At 39.3% G+C, this 26,595-nt stretch overlaps 1 protein-coding gene across 1 annotated transcript in view; it reads left to right on the top strand.

Moving 5' to 3' along the window:
• Positions 1–26,595, top strand: part of SYTL4 (synaptotagmin like 4) — a 56,664-nt gene that overhangs the window by 16,262 nt on the left and 13,807 nt on the right. The window contains exons 2-10 of the mRNA XM_030807120.1: positions 12,280–12,458; positions 12,713–12,928; positions 13,057–13,166; positions 13,387–13,489; positions 23,099–23,200; positions 23,666–23,741; positions 24,123–24,213; positions 24,326–24,429; positions 26,061–26,156. Of these exons, the coding sequence (XP_030662980.1) occupies positions 12,349–12,458; positions 12,713–12,928; positions 13,057–13,166; positions 13,387–13,489; positions 23,099–23,200; positions 23,666–23,741; positions 24,123–24,213; positions 24,326–24,429; positions 26,061–26,156 (1,008 nt within the window). The 5' untranslated portion in view covers positions 12,280–12,348. The remainder of the gene's footprint in view (positions 1–12,279; positions 12,459–12,712; positions 12,929–13,056; positions 13,167–13,386; positions 13,490–23,098; positions 23,201–23,665; positions 23,742–24,122; positions 24,214–24,325; positions 24,430–26,060; positions 26,157–26,595) is intronic.

Genomic DNA, 26,595 nt, shown 5'->3' with positions numbered 1-26,595 from the left:
CAAATTATATATAAAGTATACAATTTGACAAATTTTGACATCTGTATATATCCATGAAACTATCACCAGAATCAAGATATTGAACATCTATCACCTCCAAAAGTTTCCTTGTGTCATGTTGTAATCCTTCCTTCTTGTCCCTGTATGCTATTACCGTCCTCACCCCCTGTCAACTCCTGAAACCACTGATTCTGTTTTCTGATACTATGTATTTTCTAGAGTTTTATATAAATGAAATCATACAGTGTAATTTTTTTTGCCTGACTTATTTCAGTCAGCATAATTATTTTGAGATTCATTCATGTTGCTATGTGTATCAGTAGTTCATTCTTCTCTGTTGCTAAGTAGTATTCCATTGCATGGGTATACTACAATTTGTTTATCCATTTACCTCTTAGTGGGCATTTGGGCCGTTTCCAGATTTGGGCTATTACCAATAATGCTGTTAACATTTCCATGCAAATCTGTGTGGGCATGTGCTTTTTTTTTTTTTTTTCCCTTTTGAGGCGAAGTCTCGCTCTGTTGCCCAGGCTAGAGTGCAGTGGTGCAATCTTGGCTCACTGCAACCTCCACCTCCCAGGTTCAAGCGATTCTCCCGCCTCAGCCTCCCAAGTAACTGGGATTACAGGCATGCACCACCATACCCAGCTAATTTTTGTTTTTGTTTTCTTTTGAGACGGAGTTTCGCTCTTGTTGCCCAGGCTGGAGTGTAGTGGCATGATCTCGGCTCACTGCAACCACCACCTCCCTGGTTCAAGCTATTCTCCTGCCTCAGCCTCCCAAGTAGCTGGGATTACAGGTGCCTGCTGCCACACCCGGGTAATTTTTTGTATTTTTAGTAGACATGGGGTTTCACCATGTTGATCGGCTGGCTTCAAATTCCTGACCTCAAGCGATCTGCCCACCTTGGCCTCCCAAAGTGCTGGGATTATGGGTGCGAGCCACCACGTCCAGCCTACATGTGCTTTTGCTTTTCTTGGATAAATACCAAAAGTGGAAAGCCTGAGTCATATGGGAGATATATGTTTAACTTTTTAAGAAACTACTAAGCTGTTTTCCAATATGGCTATACCATTTCACATTCCCACTGTAGTGTATGAGAGTTCCAGTTGCTTCAAATGCCGGCCAACATTTGGTGCATTTTAAATTTTGGTCATTCTGATAAGTGTGTAGTGATATCTCATTGTGGTTTTAGTTTGCATTTCCCTAATGATTAATGATGTTGATCATGTTTTCATGTGTTTATTTGCTATTTGTATATCTTCTTTGGTGATATGTTTATTCATATCTTTTGTCTATTTTTTAAATTTGTGTTTTTAAAAAAGTTGTAGAGTTCTGAGAGTTCTTTATATATGCTGTATATAAGTCCTTATCAGTTACACTAGTTGCAAATATTTTCTGCCAGTATACTGCTTATCTTTTTATTTTCTAATAAAGTTCTTACAAAGCAGAGGTTTTAAATTTTGACGACGCCTAATTTATCAAGTTCTGGATCACATTTTACGTGTCATGTCAGAAATGCTTGCTTTTTTTTTTCATATGGATATCTAGTTTTTCCAGCACTGCTTGTTGAAAAGACTGCCCTTTCTCCACTAAACTTCCCTTAACCTTTATTTAAAAAATCAAGTGACTATAAACATGAGGGCTTATTTCCATACTCTCTATTCTGTTCGTTTGTCTATCTTCTTGCCCAGTACCACATTGACTTGATTACTGTGGATTTATAGTGTCTCTTGAAATCAGGTTAAGTTCCAGCTTTGTTCTACCATATGTTTTGAACCTCACAATATATCGTTTTTCCTTTAAACAGTCAATTATATTTTAAAAGAGATTTAAATAATAAGAAAAAAGTATTTTTACCTACATTGTTACCATTGCATGTGCTCTGTATTCCTTTTTATAGACCTATATTTCTGTGCAGTACCATTTTCTTTCTGCTTCAAGGACTTCCTTTAACACTTTTTATAGTGCAGGTCTGCTGGTGATTAATTCTTTCAACTTTTGCATGTCTGAAAAAGTCTTTATTTCACTTCTGTTTTTGAATGATATCTTGCTGGGTGTAGAATTCTATCTAGGTTGATGTTTTTTTTTTTTCTTTCAGTATTTTAGAGAGGTTGTTCTGTCTTTACACTTGCATTGATTCCAATGATGAATTTGCTTTTAACATTATCTTTGTTCATCTGTATATATATAATGTGTCCTTCCCCAAGACCCCAACCCCACCCCACCCCACCACTCTAGCTTCTTTTAAGATTTTCCCATTATTTCTGGTTTTAAGCAATTTATGGTGTGCCACATGGTATATTTTTCTTTATGTTTCTGGTGCTTAATGTTCATAGAGCTTCTTGGATCTGTGAGTTTATAGTGTTCACCAAATTTGGGCCATTATTTTTGGTGACATCAATGACTTGTATAGAAGGTAGCTTGATGTTGTCCCACAGCTCATTAATTCCTTTTTCTTTTTTTCAATTTTTTTCTTTCTGTGTTCCATTTTGAATAATTTCTATTGCTATGTCTTCAAGTTCTTAACTCTTTTCTACTGTAATATCCAATTTGCTGTTAATTCCATCGAGTGTGGTTTTCATCTCAGACATTGTACCTTTTATCCGTAGGTTTGATTTGAGTCTTTTTACATCTTCCATGTCCCCTACCTAACTTTTTGAACATATAGAATGCAGTTATAATAATTGCTTTAATGACTTTGTTTACTAATTCTAACATTTGTGTCAGTTCTTGGTCTTTTTGATTGATTTTTCTCATTATTATGGATCATATTTTCTTGCTTTTTTGCATGCCTGTTAGTTTTTTACTGGGTACCAAATATTATGAATTTGACCTTGTTGAGTACTGCATATTTTTGTATTACTATAAATATACTTGAGCTCTGTTCTGGGATGCCCTTAGATTACTTGGATACAGAGTGACCCTTTCAGGTTTTGCCGTTTAGATTTGTTAGGCAGAACCAGAGCAGTGCATAATCTGGGCTATTTCCCACTACTGAGGCAAGACCCTTCTGAGTCCTTCAGCTAGTGTCCTGTGAATCATGAGGTTTTCCAATTTGGCTGGCGGAAACAGGCATTATTCTTAGCCCTGTGTGAGTGACAGGCATTGTTCTTTTGAATCCTTTCAGGTAGTTCTTTCCCTGGCCTAGAGTAATTTCCTCACAGGCATACCATAGGCTAATCAGTCCTTTGCTAAATACTTGAGTGAAACCTTCTGCAGGCCTCTGAAGATCTCTCTCTCTTTCTGTGGAGCTCTCTCAGGTCCTCTGTCCTATGAACTCCAGCTACCTGTTTTTTCCCCAGACTCTCAGTTCTGTCTCCAGAACTCAGGGAGTTCACTAGGCTCTACCTGGGTTCTTCCTTTCTGTACCATTATCTGGAAATTCTCTTAAGACAGTAAGCTGGGAAAATCAAAGGGCTCACCTTATTTGTTTCCCATCTCAGAAATCATAGTCCTTCATTGCCTGATGTTCAGTGATTTGAAAACCATTGTTTCATGTATTTGGTACATTTGTTGTTGTTGTTATTGTTTCAGGCAGGGTGGAAATTCATTCCACCTTGACATTTTATAATCCCCAATTATGACCAATTAAAATTTGTAGCCCAATTTAAATTCTCATCTTTCAAAAAAGTGTAGACACCATCACATTTCTTGACATAGCTAAATAAGTTCTGAATACCCATGTTCAAAAGTATACAGAATCTGGCATGCAGCAGTATAAATCTCACATCAGTATAAAACTCATTAATCAGTTTCTGTGTAAAACATAGTATCATTTTAACAAGAGCAGTTTAATTCAGGCTTCTTGGTTAAACGAATATATTTTGAAAGACTCTGGTTTACTTTTTCATGTTCAGTGAGGTATAAAATTGTCCATTGTCCTTAGCCTAAACAGCAAAATACTTTCATTATATCACTTTGGCAGGATATGATAATCCATTAGAATGTATTTGCAAAACTATCATATAATTACTACTTATAACTGTAGAGAATAATTTAATACCAGTTCAGCCTTTTGGCCCTTGGGCATGGGTCAATTTTTAAGAAAATCTTCTGTCATCTATAAGGCTGTCAGCATGGTTCCTCACTTCAAAAACAGTGGCCTGTGATTAGTGCATTAAAATTAATCACTATAAATTCATCAATGTACCCAAAAACTACTTGTACCCCAAAAGCTATTGAAATAAAAAAATTTAAATAACAATAACAATAGCCTGAAACTTTAACTGACCTCTAGACAGTTTAACTCACAATTCATCTGCATTCTTTAGAAGAAAATAAATGTCATTTTCTAAGACCCAGTTAAGTTTGAAAGCAGAAATGAACATATATAAACTGACACAAATAGGTAACACTTAGCATTCTTTGTGTTCTCATTACTTTAAGCACTTTACATATTTTAAAAACTCATTTAATCTTTATAAAAACAAGCCCCAAAGGATAGGTACAATTTTTATCTTCATTTTACAAGTGAGGAAATTGAGGTACTGAGAGGTTTAGTAACTTACCCAAGGTCACACAGCTAGTAAATGTGGAAGTTGGGATTCAAGTTTAGGCAGTCTGGCTCAATTCCAAGCTTTTTGTTTGTTTGTTTTATTGACACAGAGTCTCACTCTGTCGCCCAGGCTGGAGTGCAGTTGCACCATCTTGGCTCACTGCAACTTCCGCCTCCCGGGTTCAAGCCATTCTCTGCCTCAGTGTCCTGAGTATCTGAGACTACAGGCGCAAGCCACCATGCCTGGCTAATTTTTTTTTTTGTATTTTTTGTAGAGACAGGGTTTCACCATGTTGGCCAGGCTGGCCTTGAACTCCTGGCCTCAAGTGATCCACCCGCCTTAGCCTCCCAAAATGCTGGGATTGCAGATGTGAGCCACCCACCCAGCCCAGAGTCCAAGCTTTTAACCACAGCTCACACACTGCCTCAGGAAAACAAAAACATTTTTCTCTTAGCTCTATTACAGCTCTTCAATTTCCATGGGTTTAAGTTTAAACATGTAAACACAAATAGATTTCTGGGTGAAGACATTCACTAGACTTTTGTTGAACTCATACTGTGTGTCACACACTGTGCCAAGCTCCTGGGGCTGTGATATCCAGATATAGTACCTACCTTCAAAGAGGTTACATCTGGTAGATGTTTCTAGTTTGAGCATAAGAACCATATATTACCATCTTCACATTTATGTGTGGCCTGCATGCAACACAGCAAAATCTGTTGTATTTGCTGTCCAGGGCAGGGACATTACGTGGTGTTTTCCTAATTCACATCAGTTTTCATTTTGGGAACACCAATGATTATTTTTAATCTGAGTACTATTCTTACAAGGAATTCTGTATTTTTAGTCATCTTTTTAATATTCTAGTCTCATGCCCAAGGTCATATAGCTAAAAATAGCAGAGCTAGGATTTGAACCCAAATCTGTCTTTCACCACTGTTTTCATTATTCTGTGCTTCCTGTCAAGTTTTGCCTAGTTTTTCATTTTTAAAATTGGTCTTTAGAATTTGAAATAATTTGAGATAGCTCACCCATCCCCTTCTTGAAAACCAGTTGTGTTAGTGTTTATTTTCATTCATTGTTATTATTTCTCAATCATTAGGATTAGGATATAGACTGGATATATCCAATTGGATATGGAATTCTACATGTGTCCTTTAGATCAAGCTTATTGTGTTGTTCACCTTGTCTACATATTTACTAATTTTTCATTTGTTATACTATCAGTAATTGAGAGAGGTATGGTAACTTCCCATTTTTATGGTAGATTTAGTTTTTCCTTTGGTTTTCTAAGTATTTGCATTAACATATTATCCTCATTTTTTAGCAATAAATATGTATAATTGCTAAGTAAGCCATCTTTTCTTTTTTTAAAATTTTTTTATTATACTTTAAGTTCTGGGATACCAGAATGTGCAGGTTTGTTACATAAGTATACACGTGCCATGGTGGTTTGCTGCACCCATCAACCTGTCATCTACATTAGGTATTTCTCTTAATGCTATCCCTCCCCTAGCCCCCGACCCCTGACAGGCCCCAGTGTGTGATGTTCCCCTCCCTGTGTCCATGTGTTCTCATTATTCAACTCCCACTTATGAGAGAACATGCAGTGTTTGGTTTTCTATTCTTGTGTTAGTTTGCTGAGAATGATACAAACCACCTTTTCTAAAATATTTTTTTATGGGCATGGGTCCCACAAGGATGCTATATTAAGATACTTCATCTGAGTCTTGACACCTCAGGACTAACACAGAACAAGTTGTCCATCTGAGCTCAGATTCTGACATTCATGTTACCTGAGCCATGATCTTCTCAATAGATAATCTTGCCTTTTTGACTGTACACCTGGGACTGAATGTAATGAAGGGTCTTAAGTTTTCTTGGGCTTTGGTTTCTCTATTAAACCCTAGTAGCCATAAATTGAGAGTATTCGATTAGTCATAGCTTTTCTAACTTCACATCTGTCTGGTTTTCTTATTATAACTATATTTGTGCCTCCATTATTTTCCTGAGTTCTAGTTTTCAAAATATGATGTACTATTTACCATAAAAATATATCACTTGGTTTATTGCATGTGAAAGCTGTATTTTTCTTTCATATTTTCCTTTTTGAATTTCTAGAGAACATTCTATGCCATAGTATGGGGAGTAGTGATGGTAGTGAGGTAGGAGGCAGGTTTTTTCTCTAAGATGTTAAGGATAGATTTAGTACGATTATGATCTCTTCTTTGACATGTGGGTTATTTAGAAGTGTCTTTATAAATTTTCAAAAAGTATTGTGATAAGAAATTGCCTTATTTTAAATTGATTTCTTATTTAATTTCCTCGAAGTCAGAGACTGGTCTGTATGGGAAGGATTTTTAAAAAAAAATTATGGAGACTTGCATTACAGCCTCGTACGTGGTCAGTTTTGGGGGTAAATATTCTATATGTGCTTGAAAATAATGTAATTCTCCAGTTGGATATAGAATTTTTTGTATTCCTATTAAATCAAGCTCATTTTGTTGTTCAACTTGTCTATATATTTACTAGTTTGTATTTGTTTGTACCATTCATAATTGCAACAACAAAGAGGTATATGTTAACCTCTGATTTTGATGGTTGATTTTTCAATTTCTCTCTCTTGTTCCTTTGTATGTTTAGTGATGTTTTATTAGTGGATGCATGTTTATTATCTCTATGTAGTGATCTTATCTAACCTTTATAATGCTTTTATTGTCTTTTTTACTTTTAGATATTAATATAGCTACCTCAGCTTTCTTTTGGCTAGAATTTACCTGGTATATCTTTTCCCATCTTTTTACTTTCAATTTTCCCTTCAATTTATGTTTTAGATGTGTCTCTTATAAATGGCACATAACTGGATTTTTTCCTTTCATCTAGTCTGTTAATTCCTGTATTTCAAAGGGTGAATTTTGCTCATATATGAGTTTCATATTTATTGATATACTTGAACTTGTTTTTACCATTTTACCTTTTGTTTTCTCTTTGTGTCTCAGTTTTTTCTGCACTTACCTTTGTCTTCTTGCCTTTTAATTTTTGTTCTTAATTTGTTTTCTTCTCCTCATTACTGATTCTGCAAGATCCCATTGCAAACAAGCTGGCTGTTAACAGGGTTAGTGTTGGAAACAACAGCAACCTATGGTGGAAGGTGGAGCTTGGGGTGGGATATGGCTTTTCTGAAAGGAGTCAGACTGGCAAGTGATGGGGAAGAGGAGGCAGGGAGCTGATGTTTGTAAGCTGATGGTCTTACAAAAATCTTTTTACAAGTATGAGAGAAGCATGTCTGATGGGACTGGAGGGAAGGGAAGTGGGAGTGTGAGATGAATGAAGGCTTAAATAGAACCCAAAGGGACTAGGTAAAGAAATCGAACAAGCATAAGTAACAGAATTTATGGGTGACAATGAGGGTTCAGCTGAGGTTGTAGACCAGGAATTATGTAGAACCTGGGTATGGGAGCAGACAAGGCAGGCTAGAGCATTAGCACAGGTTTGGGATTTTCATGGGCAGTTGTGGCAGAGGGATGAAGGTATATGGATATGGAAGGTACTGCTGAGAGTGGTTCAGATGTTGAGCCATCTGGAGTCCAGGATGGGTATAGGGGGAAGATAGATCAGCAGAAGGCAAGTGGACCAAGAGACAATGTGGGGCTCAAGAGACTGTGGTCTTGATAAGGTTGAAGAACAGATAGAGCAGGAGTGAGCTGTGGTTGGAAAGTGGGAATTCTTGAATTTAAGATTTCAGAGGGGGCAGTTCTGGTTGGTCAGGTCCATAAATGAAAAAGAAAGGGCAGATGTACAACGTTGGTAGTTCCATTTTCTTAAGATACTATCTTTATTTCCTCAAGGATCTTCTTAATTCCCTGGATTTTGATATTACTTGGTCTCATTATTATGCCAATGTGCCTTTCTCATCACAATATTCTGCTGCCTCTCCACAAGCACCAGTTTTTTAATCTGGTATGGTTCTCATTTCTAGTGTGCCTGTGCTATCCTTGCTTTTTAGCTGACAGGTAACTGATAATACCTCTTTTATCCAGGAGCCACTGATTTTTTTGCGCAGTGTTTCAGCCGTAATCACACATATGGGAATTCATTTCCACAATGCTTTTGATTTGTCTGTTTAGTATTTTATAGTTGCTTTGGTTATAATTCTGCCTAGAGTGAGCCTGTAGAGCACCAACTCTAGTATCAGATTGCCTGGGCTTGAATCCCTGCAATTTCACTTACTTGCTCTTTATTCTTGGGCAAGTTAGCCTAACCTCTCCTGAATCCTAATCTATACAATGGGGGTAATAATAGTCACTCATTCTTGGTCTTGTGGCAAGGATTAAATTAGTTAATATATGTAAGGTACTTGTTTGGCATATAGTCAATTCTCAATAAAAGATACTGTTGGGGTGACAATGACAGTGATCGCAATATTGGCAGCATATGCAAAATTATGTACCAGATATTGCATTAAGTGCTAGGGCAGATACAGAGGAGAGGATTGAAAAAGTCCTTGTTTTCATGGAGGATATATATTCTCCTTGGGGATAAGAACTAAGAACATTTCCTCAAGACTGTCTAAGAAAGGGTGTGTGCAAGAGGCTTAATGTCTTATAGTTCAATAAAGACCAGGAAATATACAAGTTGAGGAAATATTGAGATTTCAGGAACCTGTATAGCTTTGCCATGTTGTTTATGTTCTCCACTGTTTTGTAGGGAATTAGTAAAAAAAGAAAAATAAAAAATAAAAAAGTGAAAGAGGCATGTTGTCTAGTTTCAAAGGAGAGGAGAGAAGGTAAGTGTGATTCTCATTTCCTTTTTCACTCTCTGTCTACCTTGGGCTCTTTGACTCCCATGACTACCAAGTGTATATTTTCAGGTACATTTTTCTTTTTTTTTTTTTTTTTGAGACAGAGTCTCGCTCTGTCGCCCAGGCTGGAGTGCAGTGGCGCAATCTCGGCTCACTGCAAGCTCTGCCTCCCGGGTTCACGCCATTCTCCTGCCTCAGCCTCTCCGAGTAGCTGGGACTACAGGCACCCGCCACCACGCCCGGCTAATTTTTTTTGTATTTTTAGTAGAGACGGGGTTTCACCGTGGTCTCGATCTCCTGACCTCGTGATCCGCCCGCCTCGGCCTCCCAAAGTGCTGGGATTACAAGCCTGAGCCACCACGCCCGGCCTCAGATACATTTTTCCTTCCTGAGGTCCAGCCCTGTGTCTCCAACTATTTCCTAGGCGCAGTTACCTGGATATCAAGTATGCAACACTAACTTAATAGGGTTAAAACAAAACTTTTTGCCTTACTTCCAAACCTGTTTCTTTCCTTACATCTTCTATTGCTATGAGGGCTGTCACTAGCCGTCAGTTGTTTAATCTAGACTGTGAACTAGGCATCTTTGACTTCACCTTCTTCATCCTCTCTGCTCAGTCAGTCTCCCTATTCTGTCAATTCTACTTCTCAAAACCTATTCTGTTTTTTCTTGCTGCCTGGCTCAGGCCTTTATCATTTTAGAAGATTCAGCAAGTATTTGTACTCCAAACATTGTGATTGGCCCTTTAACACACATTATTTAATTTTTTAAACAACGTTTGAGGTGGGTACTTTTGTAGATGAGAAACCAAAGGGTCAGAAATAAAATGACTTCTGCTGGGCACAGTGGCTCTGTCTATAGGTCCAGCTACTTGGGAGGCTGAGGCAGGAGGATCGCTTGAGCCCAGGAATTTGAGTCCAGGCTGGGCAACATAGTGAAACTCTGTCTCTAAAAATGAAAAATAAAATGAAAAATAAAATGACTGGTCTAATTGTTTAGAGGCACGGTTAGTAAATCTAGATTGTCTTTTGTTGCAGTATTGTAATAATATCTCTGCCTCATTTGTGTTGTTTTCTTTTTTGAGATATAAATGGAAGTTATATGTAAAAACAAATTAGAACTATATAAAGTAAAAAGTGAAAGTTGCCCCTTCCCAATTCTACTCCCCAAGGGAAACCAATGATAGTGGCTTTTGTTCTAGACCTTTCTCTTTGCATATACAAATATTTAGATAAATTCTTTATAAAAGATCATTTTTTATTGTCCTACAACTACTTTTTCACTCATGGCCATATGTTTATGTCAATACGTGTGTATCTACCACATTTTTAATGGCGACATAATGTTCCATTATGTGGACATATTATGTTGTTTAATGATTCCTCTGTTAAATAACTGTTTCTGTTCTTACAAATAATGTTGCAGTAATAGTCTTGTGCATATACTCTTGCTTGTGCATTTGTATGAATATTTCTATTAGGTAAATTCTTAGAAGTCATATTGCTTGGTTAAATATATGCCTATTTTAAATGTATGTACTACCAAATTGTCCTCTGATTTGTCCTCTAAATCAGTCTTTCATATTATAGCTAGAGTGATATAGCTATAATATGCCTTTGTAAAATGAATTTCATCATGTGATTTCCCAGCATCAAAAAGCAACATCAGAGATGTTTGATGGATTTCTATTGTCTATGCAGTAAATTTTAAAATTAAAAAAAATTTTTTCCAGACAGGATCTTGCTCTGTTGCCCAGGCTAGAGTGGGCCACATGTGATGGCGTGATCTCAGCTCACTGTAGCCTCAACGTCACAGGCTCAAACAATCCTCCCACTTCAGCCTCCCGAGTAGCTGGGAATGCAGGCGTGTACTATCACGCCCAGCTAAGTTTTGATTTTTCTTTTTGTAGAGACTGAGTCGCCCTATGTTGCCCAGGCTGGTCTTGAACTCCTAGGTTCAAGCGATCCTCCTGCCTCAGCCTCCCAAAGTGCTGGGATTACAGGTGAGAGCCTCCATGCTGAGCCAAAATTCTTAAAATTTTAAAAAAGTTTTTAAGGGTTATGTAATTTGGTCCCAAACTATCTTTCCTACCATTCTTCCCTACCAGGAAATTTGTCCTCTGATAAGGCAAAATCCACCTCTTCTGTGAAATTTCCCATGTATACTGCTCTTTCCTCTCTCTATACAAGATAGAATGAGTTACTTTCTTCCCTAAGTTCTCATAGCACTTAATTTATAGTCCCTTATAATCCCTCTGATAGCACTTAATGCGTTGTACTGTATTTATGTGTGTCTGTCTCCCCTGCTACTCTGTGATTTTCGTAAGGGTAGGAAAAGGATACTCATCTTTGTATCCCCAGCAGTTTACACAATGCCTGTCAGCGTAGTGCTCAACAAGTGTTCATGAATTTGGGAAAGATATCCTGGAGGTAGTGCTAGACTGCTAGTATGATAAGAACTTTGAGAGATAGAGTAGGTGGTAGAAGTTTTGAAGCATAGCAGAAAGCTGACTGACTCCTGGGAGAATGGAAGCTGGTTAGGAATAGACAACTGGGCCTAAACTGGCAGGAGCCTTCATGTGCTTTTCTCCTTTACTACAGAGACCAGCTGCCTGGTTATTTGGGTTAATAGGCTTGAGATTTGAGAACATTTAAAGTATTAAAAATTGGATGATTGAGGACTCACTTGGAGACGGAGATTGACTCAGCTGTTCTATGTTCTTTCCAGACTAAGATGCATATACTGAATAACCAATCCTTTTCCCAGAGTCACGAATAACTTTTTCTTTCTGAAAAATCAAGGACTTTTCATTTTCAGGGCATGTTTCGGATGGGAGTAGGAAGAGTAAATAGGTCAGATACTTCTACTTTGTCTCTTTAGCTTGGCTCAAGGGGAAAGTAACCTATTGAAAGGGTTTAGGGCTGTGGGCCTATTCTTGAGTAAATCATCTGTGTGAAATTAGTTATTTTGTCATTTCAGGCAACTCTGGTAGCTCTCCTTGTCTGGTTGTTTTGAAGAAAGAAGAGTAGAAGAAAAGTTGAATAAATCATGTCGGAGTTACTGGACCTTTCTTTTCTGTCTGAGGAGGAAAAGGATTTGATTCTCAGTGTTCTACAGCGAGATGAGGAGGTCCGGAAAGCAGATGAGAAAAGGATTAGGTAAGAGTTCCCCAAAACGCATAGGGTCCCAGGCCTTTGACCAATGATGTCTGGGCTTTTCCTTATGTCTCCCACCTGACTTTCATAGGAATTTGTATATGTGATGTTTACCACTACTTATTGGGTCACGTTGGGCTCTGAGTTTGTTGCTTCCACAGAACCAAATAGTCTTACTGTCTTTACCTCTCAACCCCTCTCTATCCAATCTATGCATATCCTGAATCCACTTACGCTTCTCTTTTGGGTCTTGGCAGGCGACTAAAGAATGAGTTACTGGAGATAAAAAGGAAAGGGGCCAAGAGGGGCAGCCAACACTACAGTGATCGGACCTGTGCCCGGTGCCAGGAGAGCCTGGGCCGTTTGAGTCCCAAAACCAATACTTGTCGGGGTTGTAATCACCTGGTGTGTCGGGACTGCCGCATACAGGAAAGCAATGGTACCTGGAGGTGCAAGGTGTGCGCCAAGGAAATGTGAGTGTCACCTATGGCTGAGTAGAGAGGGGATGAGGCCTTGGCTGTGGTGAGAATTTCTTTCCTCAGCCTTTATTAGACAAGAACCATTCTTTATCCATCTGTCATTTTCTTTTATTTCTTCCCAGAGAGTTGAAGAAAGCAACTGGGGACTGGTTTTATGACCAGAAAGTGAATCGCTTTGCTTACCGCACAGGTAGTGAGATAATCAGGATGTCCCTGCGCCACAAACCTGCAGGTACTGGACCTGTCTAGAGATGGTTCTTGGTATGGAATCCTAGTGTATTCTGACTGGTGGCATCTTAACTCCATGGGCTCAGCCAGTTAGTGGAGAATAGAAGATTGTATTGTCATCCCTTCTGCAAGCATGGTGTATTTCAGGGGATTTGCTATGAGGGTTGTTTCCTTTTTCCCCTACTCATAACCACCACCCTGGCATACTTTTCTTTGTCTTGAAGTGAGTAAAAGAGAGACAGTGGGACAGTCTCTCCTTCATCAGACACAGATGGGTGACATCTGGCCAGGAAGAAAGATCATTCAGGAGCGGCAGAAGGAGCCCAGGTAAGAATCAAGTAATTGTTTAAAGAAATGCTTACAATATCCCTTTAATTCTTTTACTATTCTTTTTACTTCTTCTGTTTATAAAATAATAGATGTTCATTATAGGAAAACTTGAAAAGTACAGAAAATAGTAAAGGAGGGAAAAAATCATTCCTAATCCCACTACTCATATGTAGATGTTAACATTTTGGTATATTTACTTAGTTCTTTATTTTTTATAGTTTGCATTCGCTTTCTCAGGTTGAATAGTTTGTTCTTTATAAGAACAATTTGAAGACAAATAAAAATAACACATGCTCATTATTAAGCAACAAATCACCCACATTCCTACTACCCCAGTTTTCACATTATGTGAAAATTATTTCGTATATCTTCTATGTATATACATAACGGGTTGACTGGATGGATAAACTGAAAAATCTTTTTAATATTGGATCATAGTATAATAAACTAAAATCATCCTGTTGAATTTAACAGAATAAAACACTGAAATAAAATGAAAGAATAGCTAATCTTCAGACAAATGTTTTTTTAAAGTAAAAGATATTAGTTGTTAACATTCCTCTAAGCTTAAGAAAAAATATTATGAAAGCCATTGAGCAGTTGGTCACTTTTTTAGTGGAGTTTTTTTGGTAACAGCCTTATTGAGATATAATTCACATGCTATACAATTTGTCCATTTTTGGTGTACAATGCAATAGTTTTTAGTATATTCACTGAGTTGTGCAACCATCCCCTGAATCAATTTTAGAAAATTTTCATCACCTCAAAAAGAAACCCTTTACCCTTTTAGCTGTCACCCTCCCTGATCCCTAAGCAATCACTGATCTACTTTCTGTCTCTCTATATTTGCCTATCCTGGATATTTCATGTAAATGGAATCATACAATATGTGGTCCTTTTTGACTTGCCTCTTTCACTTAACATTAACGTTTTCAAGGTTCATCCATGTCATAGCATGTATCAGAACTTCATTCCTTTTTATAGCCAAATAATACCCCATGATATGTATTTATCACATTTTATCTGTTCATCTGTTGAAGAACATTTGGGTTGTTTCTACTTTTTGGTTATTAAGAGTAATGCTGGGCCAGGTGCGGTGGCTCACGCCTGTAATCCCAGCACTTTGGGAGGCTGAGGCGGGTGGATCATGAGGTCAGGAGATCGAGACCATCCTGGCCAACATGGTGAAACCCCATCTCTACTAAAATACAAAAAAAAAAAAAATTAGCCAAGTATGGTGGCATGCACCTGTAGTCCCAGCTACTCGGGAGGTTGAGGGGAATCACTTGAACCCGGGAGGCAGAGGTTGTAGAGAGCCGAGATCACACCATTGCACTCCAGCCTGGCAACAGAGTGAGACTCCGTCTCAAAAAAAAAAAAAAAAAAAAAGAGAGTAATGCTGCTATGAACATTCATTAAGAGTTTTGTGTGGATGTATGTTTTCTTTTCTCTTCTTTTCTTTTGAGACGGAGTTTTGCTCTTGCTGCCGAGGCTGGAGTGCAGTGGCGCCATCTCGGCTCACTGCAACCTTCACCTCCCAGGTTCAAGCGATTTTCCTGCCTCAGCCTCTTGAGTAGCTGGGATTACAGGCACGCGTCACCAAGCCCAGCTAATTTTCATATTTTTAGTAGAGATGGGGTTTCACCATGTTGGCCAGGCTGGTCTTGAACTCCTGACTTCAAGTGATCCACCTGCCTTGGTCTCCCAAAATGTTGGGATTGCAGGTGTGAGTCACCATGCCTGGCCTGTTTTCATTTTTCTAAGGTAGATACTTTGGAGTTAGCCGTCATTTTAAAAATCTGCCTGTTTCAATATTTAACATTATCAGTGGACGCTTTGCTGTGAAAGAGGAAGCAGTTAGCTTTCTTACACTTCCCCCTGGTTATTTTCTTCTATCCCCACTATTTGTTACTCAAATTATTTTTCCTTTGTCAGGGTTTATGTTATTTACATTCTCTTATATAACCATAAATCATCTGTTTGTTTTATCTGTTTGTTTCCTTTTAGTTTTGTACTTAAAAGGATTGTATGCTTACAATCAGGCCTTATGCCACAACTTCTCTATTTCTGATTTAGTTCTTGGTTTTCTGGATTTCATCATTGAGGAGTTCCTTCAAGAAGAGCTTGCAGGTGCTATATTTATTGTATTCTTACATGTTAAGAATGTCTGCCAGGTGCCTTTATACTTGAATGGTATCTTGGCTGGATATTATATTCTTGGGCCACATTTTCTTTCCCTCAGAATGTTGTAGACATTGTTCCATTGTCTTCTTCCATTGAATGTAACTGTGAAGAAGTCTGAGGACATCTTGGCCCTTGTAATTTTCTTTCTTATGGATGAGAGAGAGAGAAAGAGAGAGAGAGAGAGAGAGAGATTGGACTTGCCTGAAAATTTTCTTTTCTTTTTCTTGAAGTTTAGTAATTTAAGGGCCTATAATCCCAGCACTTTGGGAGGCCGAGGCGGGTGGATCACAAGGTCAGGAGATCGAGACCATCCTGGCTAACACGGCGAAACCCCGTCTCTACTAAAAATACAAAAAAATTAGCCAGGCGTGGTGGTGGGTGCCTGTAGTCCCAGCTGCTGGGGAGGCTGAGGCAGGAGAATGGTGTGAACCTGGGAGGCGGAGCTTGCACTGAGCCGAGATCACGCCACTGCACTCCAGCCTGGGTGACAGAGCAAGACTCCGTCTCAAAAAATAAAAAAAATTAAAAAAAAAGAAGTTTAGTAATTTAACAAGGTTGTAACTCAATGGTGATCATTCTGTATCATTTTTCCCTATATGTGATATACCCTTGATGAGTTCTTTCTTCATTGCTGGAAAATTTTTCTGTATCGTATCTCTGAACTCTTTTTCTTTCTGTTTTATTAGTTAAGTTCTCCACCTCAGAGATACTGGATTTTCTTATCCTCTATTTTTGTCATTTTCTTTTACTAGTGAATGGAATAGGAAAAATGGTGAAAGCGATTAACTGTGATTAGCCCAACCCATTCCTCCATGCTATTAATTTGGTTTTCAGTTTATTTACCTCCCCTCCCCCCTTTCCCCTCCCTTCCTTACTTTTTGCTGCTTCTAATTTAATTATTTGAGTAAATTATCTTATTTAGGTTTTGATTTGTTCTTTGCTCTAATCTTCTTTCTCTTATTTTGTTTTATCATCTTGTATTTGAATTCTTGCACTTTATTGAATTTATATTATTAGTTCCCCTGTAGTGTAAAGCACTCACATGAAACCTACTTGTTTTCCTAGGGTTAAATTCTTCTCCAGACTCGGTTCTTCGTCCATCTTGCAAATTGTTTTCATTTCTCTCCACTCCATGGCTATTTATATATCTGCGAGACTATTATTTCATTTTACTCAACTTTAATATGGGAAGTTTTGTCTGTATCTTTTGTTTCCTCTGATACAGTATATGTGAGTTCTTCTTCTCACCTTAACTTGAAACAATTTATCTTTTCCCCATTCCCAGCTATACTTTAGTTTAAGGACTGAATATTGCTTTTTATATTTCTTTCCTTGTAACCTGAAGGGGTAGGTGCAGAAGGTAACTTGGGGTCCTGAGTTTTGGTCTCATGAAATTCTCTTAAATGTCCTGGTTCAGGGCTTACCTGTCCCAGATCTGGGTTAATCCCCTAGCTCATACCAGTGCCCTGGGAGATGACATTTTGCATCAGTCTTCTCTGTCTTTGTTGAGGTTCTACAGTGGTACCTGGGGCTATAAATCTTGAGGACTTCTGTTTTTCTTGACTACTCACTCACTTAATCTGCAAGTTGCTACATTGGAAAGGATTAGTTAAGGAGCTTTGCTGAATTAAATCTTCTGTTTTCTTAGGCACGATTTTTGAAATCTGTGACTTGAGGCTTTATTTTTGACTCATTTGGTTGCGGCGGTGAATTTTTACCTTTTGTATGGTGTGTGTGTGTGTGTGTGTGTTTTTCCCTAACTTTCACTCACCCAAAGGGAAATGACTTTATCATGTTTCATATGATTGTTGAAAAACAGTATAGAAATGTATAAAGTAAGTCCTCCAGTAACCTCACTGCTTCTTCCCCAGATAATTATTGTTAATAGTTGTGAATAGTTTTGGCATATGGACTACCAAACTGTCTAAATATACATATATGGGTTGGGTTCCTAAGTTTTTACTTTCTTTTTTTTAAAGGATGATACTGTATACATGTTAAGTGAAAAAAAGTGAAAGAAAAAGAACTTTAAAAACTCAATAATACAGACAATCCCATAGAAAATGCACAAAAAATTTGAACAGACATTTCACCAAAGACAATATAGAGATGTCAGATAAGCACATGAAAAGATGCTGAACATCTTTAGTCGTTAAATAAATTTGACCTAAAAATCACAATAAGATACTACTACATACCCATTAGAATGACTAAAATTAAAAAGACTGACCATGCCAATTGTTGGTGAGGATGTAAAACAACTGGATTTTAAAAAAAATTTCTTTTCTACATTTCCTCCTTGCTATTATAAACAACTAGCATTCTTATACACTGCTGGTGGGAATGTACAATGGCATAGCTACTTTGAAAAGCAATTTGGCAGTATTTTAAAAAGTTCATTGTGCACCTACCTTGTGATTAAGTCATTTCATTCCTGGGTACTTACTCAAGAGAAGGGAAAACGTATGTTTGTACAAAGACTTCTACGTGAATGTTCATAGCAGCTTTATTTGTAATAGCCCAACCCTGGAAATAACCCAAATGCCTATCAGCAGGTGAATGGATCAACTGATTTGTTTATACGATGGAATACTACTCAGCAATGGAAAGAAGTGAACTATTGATACACGCAACAACATGAATGAATCTCAAAATAATCATGCTGAGTGACAGAAGCCAAGCAGTAAAGAGTACATACTGTATGGTTCTGTTTGTATAAAAATCTAGAAAATACAAACTAGAAAGCAGTGACAGAAAGCAGATCAACACTTACAGGAAGGGCGGGAGGGATTAGAAAGGGGCAGGAGGAAACCTTTGGGAGTGAAAGATATGTTCATTAACTTAATTGTGATAGTTTCGCAGATGTCTACATTTGTCAAAATGTCACGTTGCACACTTGAACATGTGCAGATTATTTATGTCAGTTATTACTCAAAGCATAAAAGAAAAAAATTGTAGAAAGATACAACATGAATATCTTTCTGTGTCAGCACCAAGGATCTGTTTCATTCTTTTGACATCTGTATGACGTTTCATTGTATATATGGACTGTGATTTTTATCTACACAGCCTTGGGTGGGTGACTCATCTGTTCCAGGTGATGAGGCCCCCTTTTTTCTTTGTGGATTAAGGATAAGAATGGCTTTTATTTGCTGAACCTGATTAACACATCTGACATCATCAGTCAGAATGTAATTTCTGAAACCTACTGCTTCTGGTTGTCTGTGATCTCTTGTCTCATTGGACCCAGAAGACTCTTATTTATTCTAAACATGAAAACAGATTAAGTGACCATAAATGATCTTTCCCATGAAATTATGGAGCCTCAGAGATAATTTAATTCAACCACCCTATTTTTGCAGAAAAGAAAGCAGGATAAGTGATTTACCTGAGATCATACAGATAGTTAAAGCCCAGGGCTTCCATCTCTTAGTCTATTTTTTACTGCACAGATGTCAAATAATTGCTTTTTTGCCTTTGGGTTGTTTGTATTAGCTCTGGATTGGTATGTATTAATCTTTAGGAAAAGCAAAAACCACTCTCCATGGGCCATTGTTAAAACTACCTCTCTGGAGGAATGGTTCTGCTTGGGTTTTTTTGGCGGCGGTGGGGGTGGGGACAAAAGGGGAAAAAGGACAATTCTAAAGTAAAAAATGAAATCAAGCCCCCCTGCTATGTCTTGTACTATACAGCTTATACATCTTTCAAGGAATGACCGACATTTCACCTCTTGCAAGTACTAGAATTTCAGCCTGGCTGTCTGTTTTCACAGAACTCTCAAACATCATGTGACAACTTGGAGAGTTTATTCTTTACTGGCTAAGACATTATAGATTTTGGTTAACTCATTCTTTGTGCATCTATTTGTTTGTTTGACAAATATCTATGAATGCCTACTATGTGCCAGGCATTGTTTTAGACCCTGAGATACACTGGTGAATACAAGGCCTCTTGTTTGTGGGGCTTAGATTTCTGGGGTGGGAAATAAAAATAGTCAAGTAAATGTATGGTATATCAGATGTCGACAAGTGCTGTGGAGAAAATGAAGTAGACCAAAGGTATAGGGAGTGCCAGGAATGAATGTGTGTACATATACTGTTTTCTTTAGGATAGCCAGGGCAAGTCTTAACAGCAAGGTAACGTTTGAGCAAAGATATGAAGCAAATGAGGGAGCAAACCCTTAGGATATCTGGGGGAAGAGCATGTAGATAGAGAAAGAAGGAGGTATAAAGACGCTAGGGTGAGTTTTTGTTTGGCACTTTTGAGTAATCTGAAACTGAGTGAGCAAGGGAGGCTGAGGAAGGAGTTGAGGACAGAGATGGGATGAGAAGCAGATCATGTTAAGACTTTGGTGGCACTTGTAAGCATTCTGTCTTTTACTCCAAGTAAGAAGGATGGCTGTGAGGGGCACAGCCTTATTTTGTCTTCTTTTTAAAAATGGAGGTAAAATTGACATAACATAAAATCATTTTACCAATTTTAAAGTATAAAGTTCTGTGATTGTTAGTACTTTCAGAATGTTGTGCAACCATCACCACGATCTAATTTCAGAACATTTTCACCATCCCAAATAGAAACCCGATAGCCATTAAGTAGTCACCTCCATTTACCCCAGCCCCTAATCTGCTTTCTGTCTTGATAGATTTGCCTAATCTAGACATTTCATATAAATGCAGTCATGCAATATGTGTCCTTTTGTGTTTGGCTTATTTCAATTAGCATAATGATTTCAAAGTTCATGTTGCAGCATGTATCAGAATTTCATTGTCTTATTGATGAATAATCTGTTATGTGAATATACCACATTTCGTTTGTCTAGTCATGCATTGATGGACATTTAGGGTGTTTTCACCTTTTGGCTATTAGGAATAATGCTGCTATGAACATTCATGTAACATTTTTGTGTGGACATATATTGTTTAGTTCTGTTGGGTAGGTACCCAGGAGTGGAATTGCTGGGTCATATGATAGTTCTATGCCTGATTTACATTTTAAAAGCTCATTTTGGCTGTTGAGGGAAAGCCAAAGCCAAGGGAAGAAGGAGGATTAGTTAGGAGGCTACTGCAACCATCCAAGAGCTACATGATGGTGGTTTGGACCAGAGTAATGGCAGTGGAGGCAGTGAGAATGGATCAGAGTCTAGGTATACATTGAAGAGGATTTGCTGACAGATTTGATTTGTATTGTGAGAAAAAGAGGAGTAACTGATGATTCTTAGCGTTTTTGACTTGAGAAATGAAAGGGAATTGCCATTTGATGAGACAGAGCGAAGAGCAGTTTTGGGGGAAGATTAGGGCTTTGGTTTTGGGCTTGCTGTGTTTGAGACATCCACGTGGAGACATTGAGTAGGCCATTGGAAAAACAAGTCTGGAGTTTGAGTAAGAGATAAATTTGAGGCCGGGCATGATGGCTCATGCCTGTAATCCCAACACTTTGGGAGGCTGAGGCGGATGGATCACCTGAGGTCAGGAGCTCAAGACCAGCCTGGCCGACATGGTGAAACCCTGTCTCTACTAAAAATACAAAAATTAGCCAGCCATGGTGGCACAAACCTGTAATCCCAGCTACTCAAGAGGCTGAGGCAGGAGATCGCTTGAACCCAGGAGGTGGAGGTTGTAGTGAGCCGAGATTGTGCCACTGCACTCCAGCCTGGGTGACAGAGACTCCATCTCAAAAAACATAAAAAAAAATAAAAATAAATATATTTCAGTTATTAGTTTATTGAGGATATTTAAAGCCATGAGACTAGATGAGATCATTTAGGGATAATTCTAGATAGAGAGGAGGAGCAGCCCAAGGAAGAAGTTTGGACATAATCTAAATACTAGAGGTCTACGGGAGGAGGAAGGACTAGCAAAGGAGACTGAGAAGCAGCAGCCAGTGAGGTTGGAGGAGGAAACCAGGGGAGTGTGGTGTCCAGGGAGCCAAGGGAAGTTATTTGAGATATTTGAGGAAGAATGGATTTTTTTCCCCTTTTCCTGCTGCTCTCACTAATTCTTTGAGGTAAGGGGCTGAGGAATGGTATCCTTCCCTTGAAAGATGAGAACTGGTGTTTTGAATGCCCAGAGTCATCCTTCATTAAGACGATTAAGCTAAAAAAAAAGAATTCTGGTCACCTGAATACTGTCTTCTAGACATACTGCTTATTTATGGATATATCTCAGTCCCACTGAGGGCATTTATTCAATAATTCAGTCAATAAAAATACTTGAGTGCGTACTCTATGCTAGTCTCTCTTCAAGGCACTGGGAACACATCAGTAAATAAAATATGTGGTCACTGATCTTATGGAACTTTGTCGAATGGAGGAGAAAGACATTAAATAATTTGTTTAAATTATTGGATCAGTTAAATAATTTGTTTAAAATACATACATAGTTACATATGTGGTGACTGTTACTAGGAAATCACGATGCTATGGGAGCGCAGAGGAAGGTTACTAATCCAGACTTAGAGTGGGGGCGTGGCCAGAGAGATCTGGAGGAATTGACATATAAGGAGAGACCTGAAGCAGGAGTAGATTGAGGCAGGTGAAGAAAAGTGGCCATTGTGAAAAGAATATCTTAGGCAGGTAAAAGAGGGAAGATGGAGAGCTTCAGGATATTCAGAGAAACAAAAATAACTTTGTCTTTCTAAAATATAAAACTTGAGGGAGGAGAAGGGGGTGAAAAATGAGGCTGGAGAGGGTGAGCAGGGGGCCATATCATGAGGATTTCTTGCCATGCTAAGGAGTTTCAGCTAAATCCCAACAGCAATGGGGAACCACTGAAGAGTTTTAAAAGCATACTGAGGGCTGGGTGCGGTGGCTTACGCCTGTAATCCCAGCACTTTGGGAGGCCGAGGCAGGCGGATCACAAGGTCAGGAGATCGAGACCATCCTGGCTAACACAGTGAAACCCCGTCTCTACTAAAAATACAAAAAAATTAGCCGGGCGTGGTGGCAGGCACCTGTAGTCCCAGCTCCTAGGGAGGCTAAGGCAGAAGAATGGCGTGAACCCCGGAGGCGGAGCTTGCCGTGAGCCAAGATCGCGCCACTGCACTCCAACCTGGGAGACAGAGCGAGACTCCGTCTCAAAAAAAAAAAAAAGTATACTCAGCTGGGCACCATGGTACATGCCTGTACTCAGCTGGTACACCATGGTACAGCTACTCAGAAGGCTGAGGCAGCAGGATTGCTTGAGCCTAGGAGTTAGAGACTGCTGTGCACTATGACGGCACCTGTGAATAGCCACAGTACTCCAGCCTGGGCAACATTGTGAGACCCTATTTCTTAATTAATTAATGTATTATATGTTTAAAGTATACTCATATTTATTTTAGAAAGATCACTCAGGCTACGATTGTGAATGGATTGGAAAGAGGCCTGACTAGAGGCAGGAGAACGTGCTTCCTTTCAATATTGGCTTTTGGTTTTTATTCTAGTGTGCTATTTGAAGTGCCAAAGCTGAAAAGTGGAAAGAGTGCATTGGAAGCTGAAAGTGAGAGTCTGGATAGCTTCACAGCTGACTCGGATAGCACCTCCAGGTGGGGTTCCCCCATTTCCCTCATCTCCTCTCAACCCAAGTTGCGATTTTGTTCTGCAGCATCAGTGTTCCTGATTTCTGTCCTCAGGAAGTTGAACGAAGTATTTTCTCTGTCCTCACCAGAAGTCTTTTCAGTAGCACGTCTACTGATTTGGCTCTGAGCACAGCTTCCTGGAACATATTGGCATCTCTAGTCAATTCCCCCAGTACCTTGGAGTATTCTTCTTAGCCCAGTAGCAACTGATGCTGCTGTCCCTTAAGAATGAGGGTTTGAGTGTTTGTGTTTGTGCAGAGCTGCCTATCTGATCTTTTGCATGCCTTCCAGGTAAATCACATGCGAAGTGTACCTTCTGAATTTGGTTATTACGATGACCCAAGCCACTGGCTCTCCTTCCATAGAGCTTTGATCCCTGGGTAGAAGGGGAAGGGTAGGAGGTGACTTAGTTACTTCTGAATCTACCTCCAGGAGAGACTCTCTGGATAAATCTGGCCTCTTTCCAGAATGGAAGAAGATGTCTGCTCCCAAGTCTCAAGTAGAAAAGGTAAGCTTCAGGTTATTGAGCCACCTTCCTCTCCTCCCTTCCGTCCCTTTCTCCTTCACCTCCTGTCTCCCTCCCTCCCTCCCCCTCACTCTTCTCTTCCTCTTTCTTCCCTCCCTCCATTCTCTTAGGCAGAATTTAAATCAGGAATTTCAACTAAACAAATTTCAGTTCAGATTCACTTGGGAGCATTTTCTAAAGTTTTGGTTGAAAGGTGTGAGAAAATAGGTTTTGTACTATTTCTAGGCATTTAATCTTTCCTTTAAGTTTGTCATAGTTTAGCGAAAATCTGAGCCTTATTCTTCTTAAGACTGTCCTTCCTTACTCACTCCTTCTACCTATCCATCTGTCCTTTTCCATTTTCTTGCCCTTGTTCCTTCCTAGGAAACTCAGCCTGGAGGTCAAAATGTGGTGTTTGTGGATGAGGGTGAGATGATATTTAAGAAGAACACCAGAAAAATCCTCAGGCCTTCAGGTAACTGGTTTCCCTTACTGGTCTTTCGGGACTGAAGTTCTGAGTACCCTTGATGGGCTCTTGGTATGGAGAATAGGTCTCTTTGATTTGGCTTTTTTGGTCTTCCCCTCAGAGTACACTAAATCTGTGATAGATCTTCGCCCAGAAGATGTGGGACATGAAAGTGGCTCCTTGGGAGACAGAAGCAAATCCGTCCCAGGCCTCAATGTGGATATGGTAGGTGCCTTTATATTTTACTTGGTCACTATATGAAATTCGGCTTATCTAGAGTTGGCTTTAGTACCTGATATTCTCAGTCAACCTATTTAATTCTTTAAGAAAAGGCAACATGAAACTTGATACCCCCAAGTTTCTAAAGTAAATCTGGTTCCTGATTTGCTTAAAGGAAAGGACTGTCTTTGCTATCTCTCTCTCTTTTTTTTTTTTTTGAGACAGAGTTTCGCTCTTGTTTCTCAGGCTGGAGTGCAATGGCATGATCTCGGCTCACTGCAACCTCCGCCTCCCGGGTTCAAGCAATTCTGCCTCAGCCTCCTGAGTAGCTGGGATTACAGGTGTGCGCCACCATGCCCGGGTAATTTTTTATATTTTTAGTAGAGATGGGGTTTCACCATGTTGGCCAGGCTGGTCGCAAACTCCTGACCTCAGGTGATCCACCTGCCTCGGCCTCCCAATTTTTTTTTTGTTTTTAAGAGACAGCATCTCACTCTGTTGCCCAGACTGGAGTGTAGTGGCACAATTATAGCTCAGTGCCACCTTGAACTCCTGAGCTCAAGCTATCCTCCCACCTCAGCCTCCTGAGTAGCTGGGACTGTAGGCATGAACCATGACACCCAGCTAATTTTTTTTTTTTTGAGAGATGGGAGTCTCACTATATTTCCTAGCCTGGTCTCGAACTCCTAGGCTCAAGTGATCCACCCGCCTCTGCCTCCCAAAGTGGTGGAATTATAGGCGTGAGCCACCACGCCTGGCCATCTCTTTTCTTTTCTTTTTTGTCTTTTTATTATACTTTAAGTTTTAGGGTACATGTGCACAACGTGCAGGTTAGTATACATATGTATACATGCGCCATGTTGGTGTGCTGCACCCATTAACTTGTCATTTAACATTAGGTATATCTCCTAATGCTATCCCTCCCCCCTCCCCCACCCCACAATAGGCCCCGGTGTGTGATGTTCCCCTTCCTGTGTCCATGTGTTCTCATTGTTCAATTCCCACCTAATAAATTGCTGAATATATGGCTGGGGCTCAAATAAATACTTCTTTTGATTAAAATGTAAAGAGGGTTGGGGAAAGTCAAATGGAAAAGAGTTATAGCTTCTATGAAAAACATTAAATATTCTTATCTTGTTCTTTTGAGATATGAGAAGGATGGTTGGAATAGAGCTGGGAACCCTGAAATGGGAAGACATGTAAAAGGAAGGATATGAGGTCGGGCACGGTGGCTCATGCCTGTAATCTCAGCACTTTGGGAGGCCGAGGTGGGCAGATCACCTGAGATCGGGAGTTCGAGACCAGCCTGGCCAACATGGGGAAACTCTGTCTCTACTAAAAATACAAAAATTAGCCGGGTGTGGTGGTGGGTGCCTGTAATCCCAGCTACTCTGGAGGCTGAAGCAGGAGAATTGCTTGAGCCCAGGAGGCGGAGGTTGCGGTGAGCTGAGATCATGCCATTGCACTCCAGCCTGGGCAACAAAAGTGAGGCTCCATCTCAAAAAAAAAAAAAAAAAGAAGTATGTGTGTGTACACATACACATGGCAACTTGGAGCTTTAAAGGAAAGATATCAGTCTTTGAAGTTAAAGAAAAGTCTTTCTTTTATTAGCTCTGAATCTATATTTATTGTTCCAGGAAGAGGAAGAAGAAGAAGAAGAAGACATTGACCACCTAGTGAAGTTACATCGCCAGAAGCTAGCCAGAAGCAGCATGCAAAGTGGCTCCTCCATGGTAAGTTCTATTAGATCTGTGGTTACTGGCATGTTGGGGTACTAGGAAGAAAAGAAGCACCTCCCTAGAGCAGACTCGGGACCTGGGGAAACCATCCTAGTCACTCTTTTCAGGTAAGTAAGATCATTTGTTTGTTCCTATCCTCAATTTAGACTATAGGTGCTTAGTGTACATCTAGGTGACTTCCTGAGCCCCCACCTGGAGATTATTACATTAGATAAGGCTTGGGACATTTTTCATCACAGCTTTGTGAACAATAACCTTAACTTATCCTCTAAAGGGGTACCCAGGCTATGAAGTGAGCAAGATCAGATTTCTTCATCATGGCCCATTCCAAATTCTCAACATTAAAAGAAAGTGAGTGTCATGAGAGGGGCTCTGGCAGGGTTAATTGACATCAGGGTATGGTTAACAAGCAATAATACCAGTCAGGATAATG

Source organism: Nomascus leucogenys, chromosome X (assembly GCF_006542625.1).
Source record: "Nomascus leucogenys isolate Asia chromosome X, Asia_NLE_v1, whole genome shotgun sequence".
In the NCBI taxonomy this organism is placed as follows: Eukaryota; Metazoa; Chordata; class Mammalia; order Primates; family Hylobatidae; genus Nomascus; species Nomascus leucogenys.
Note: the sequence above shows the minus strand (reverse complement) of the source record. Positions and strands in the feature narration are given on the sequence as shown.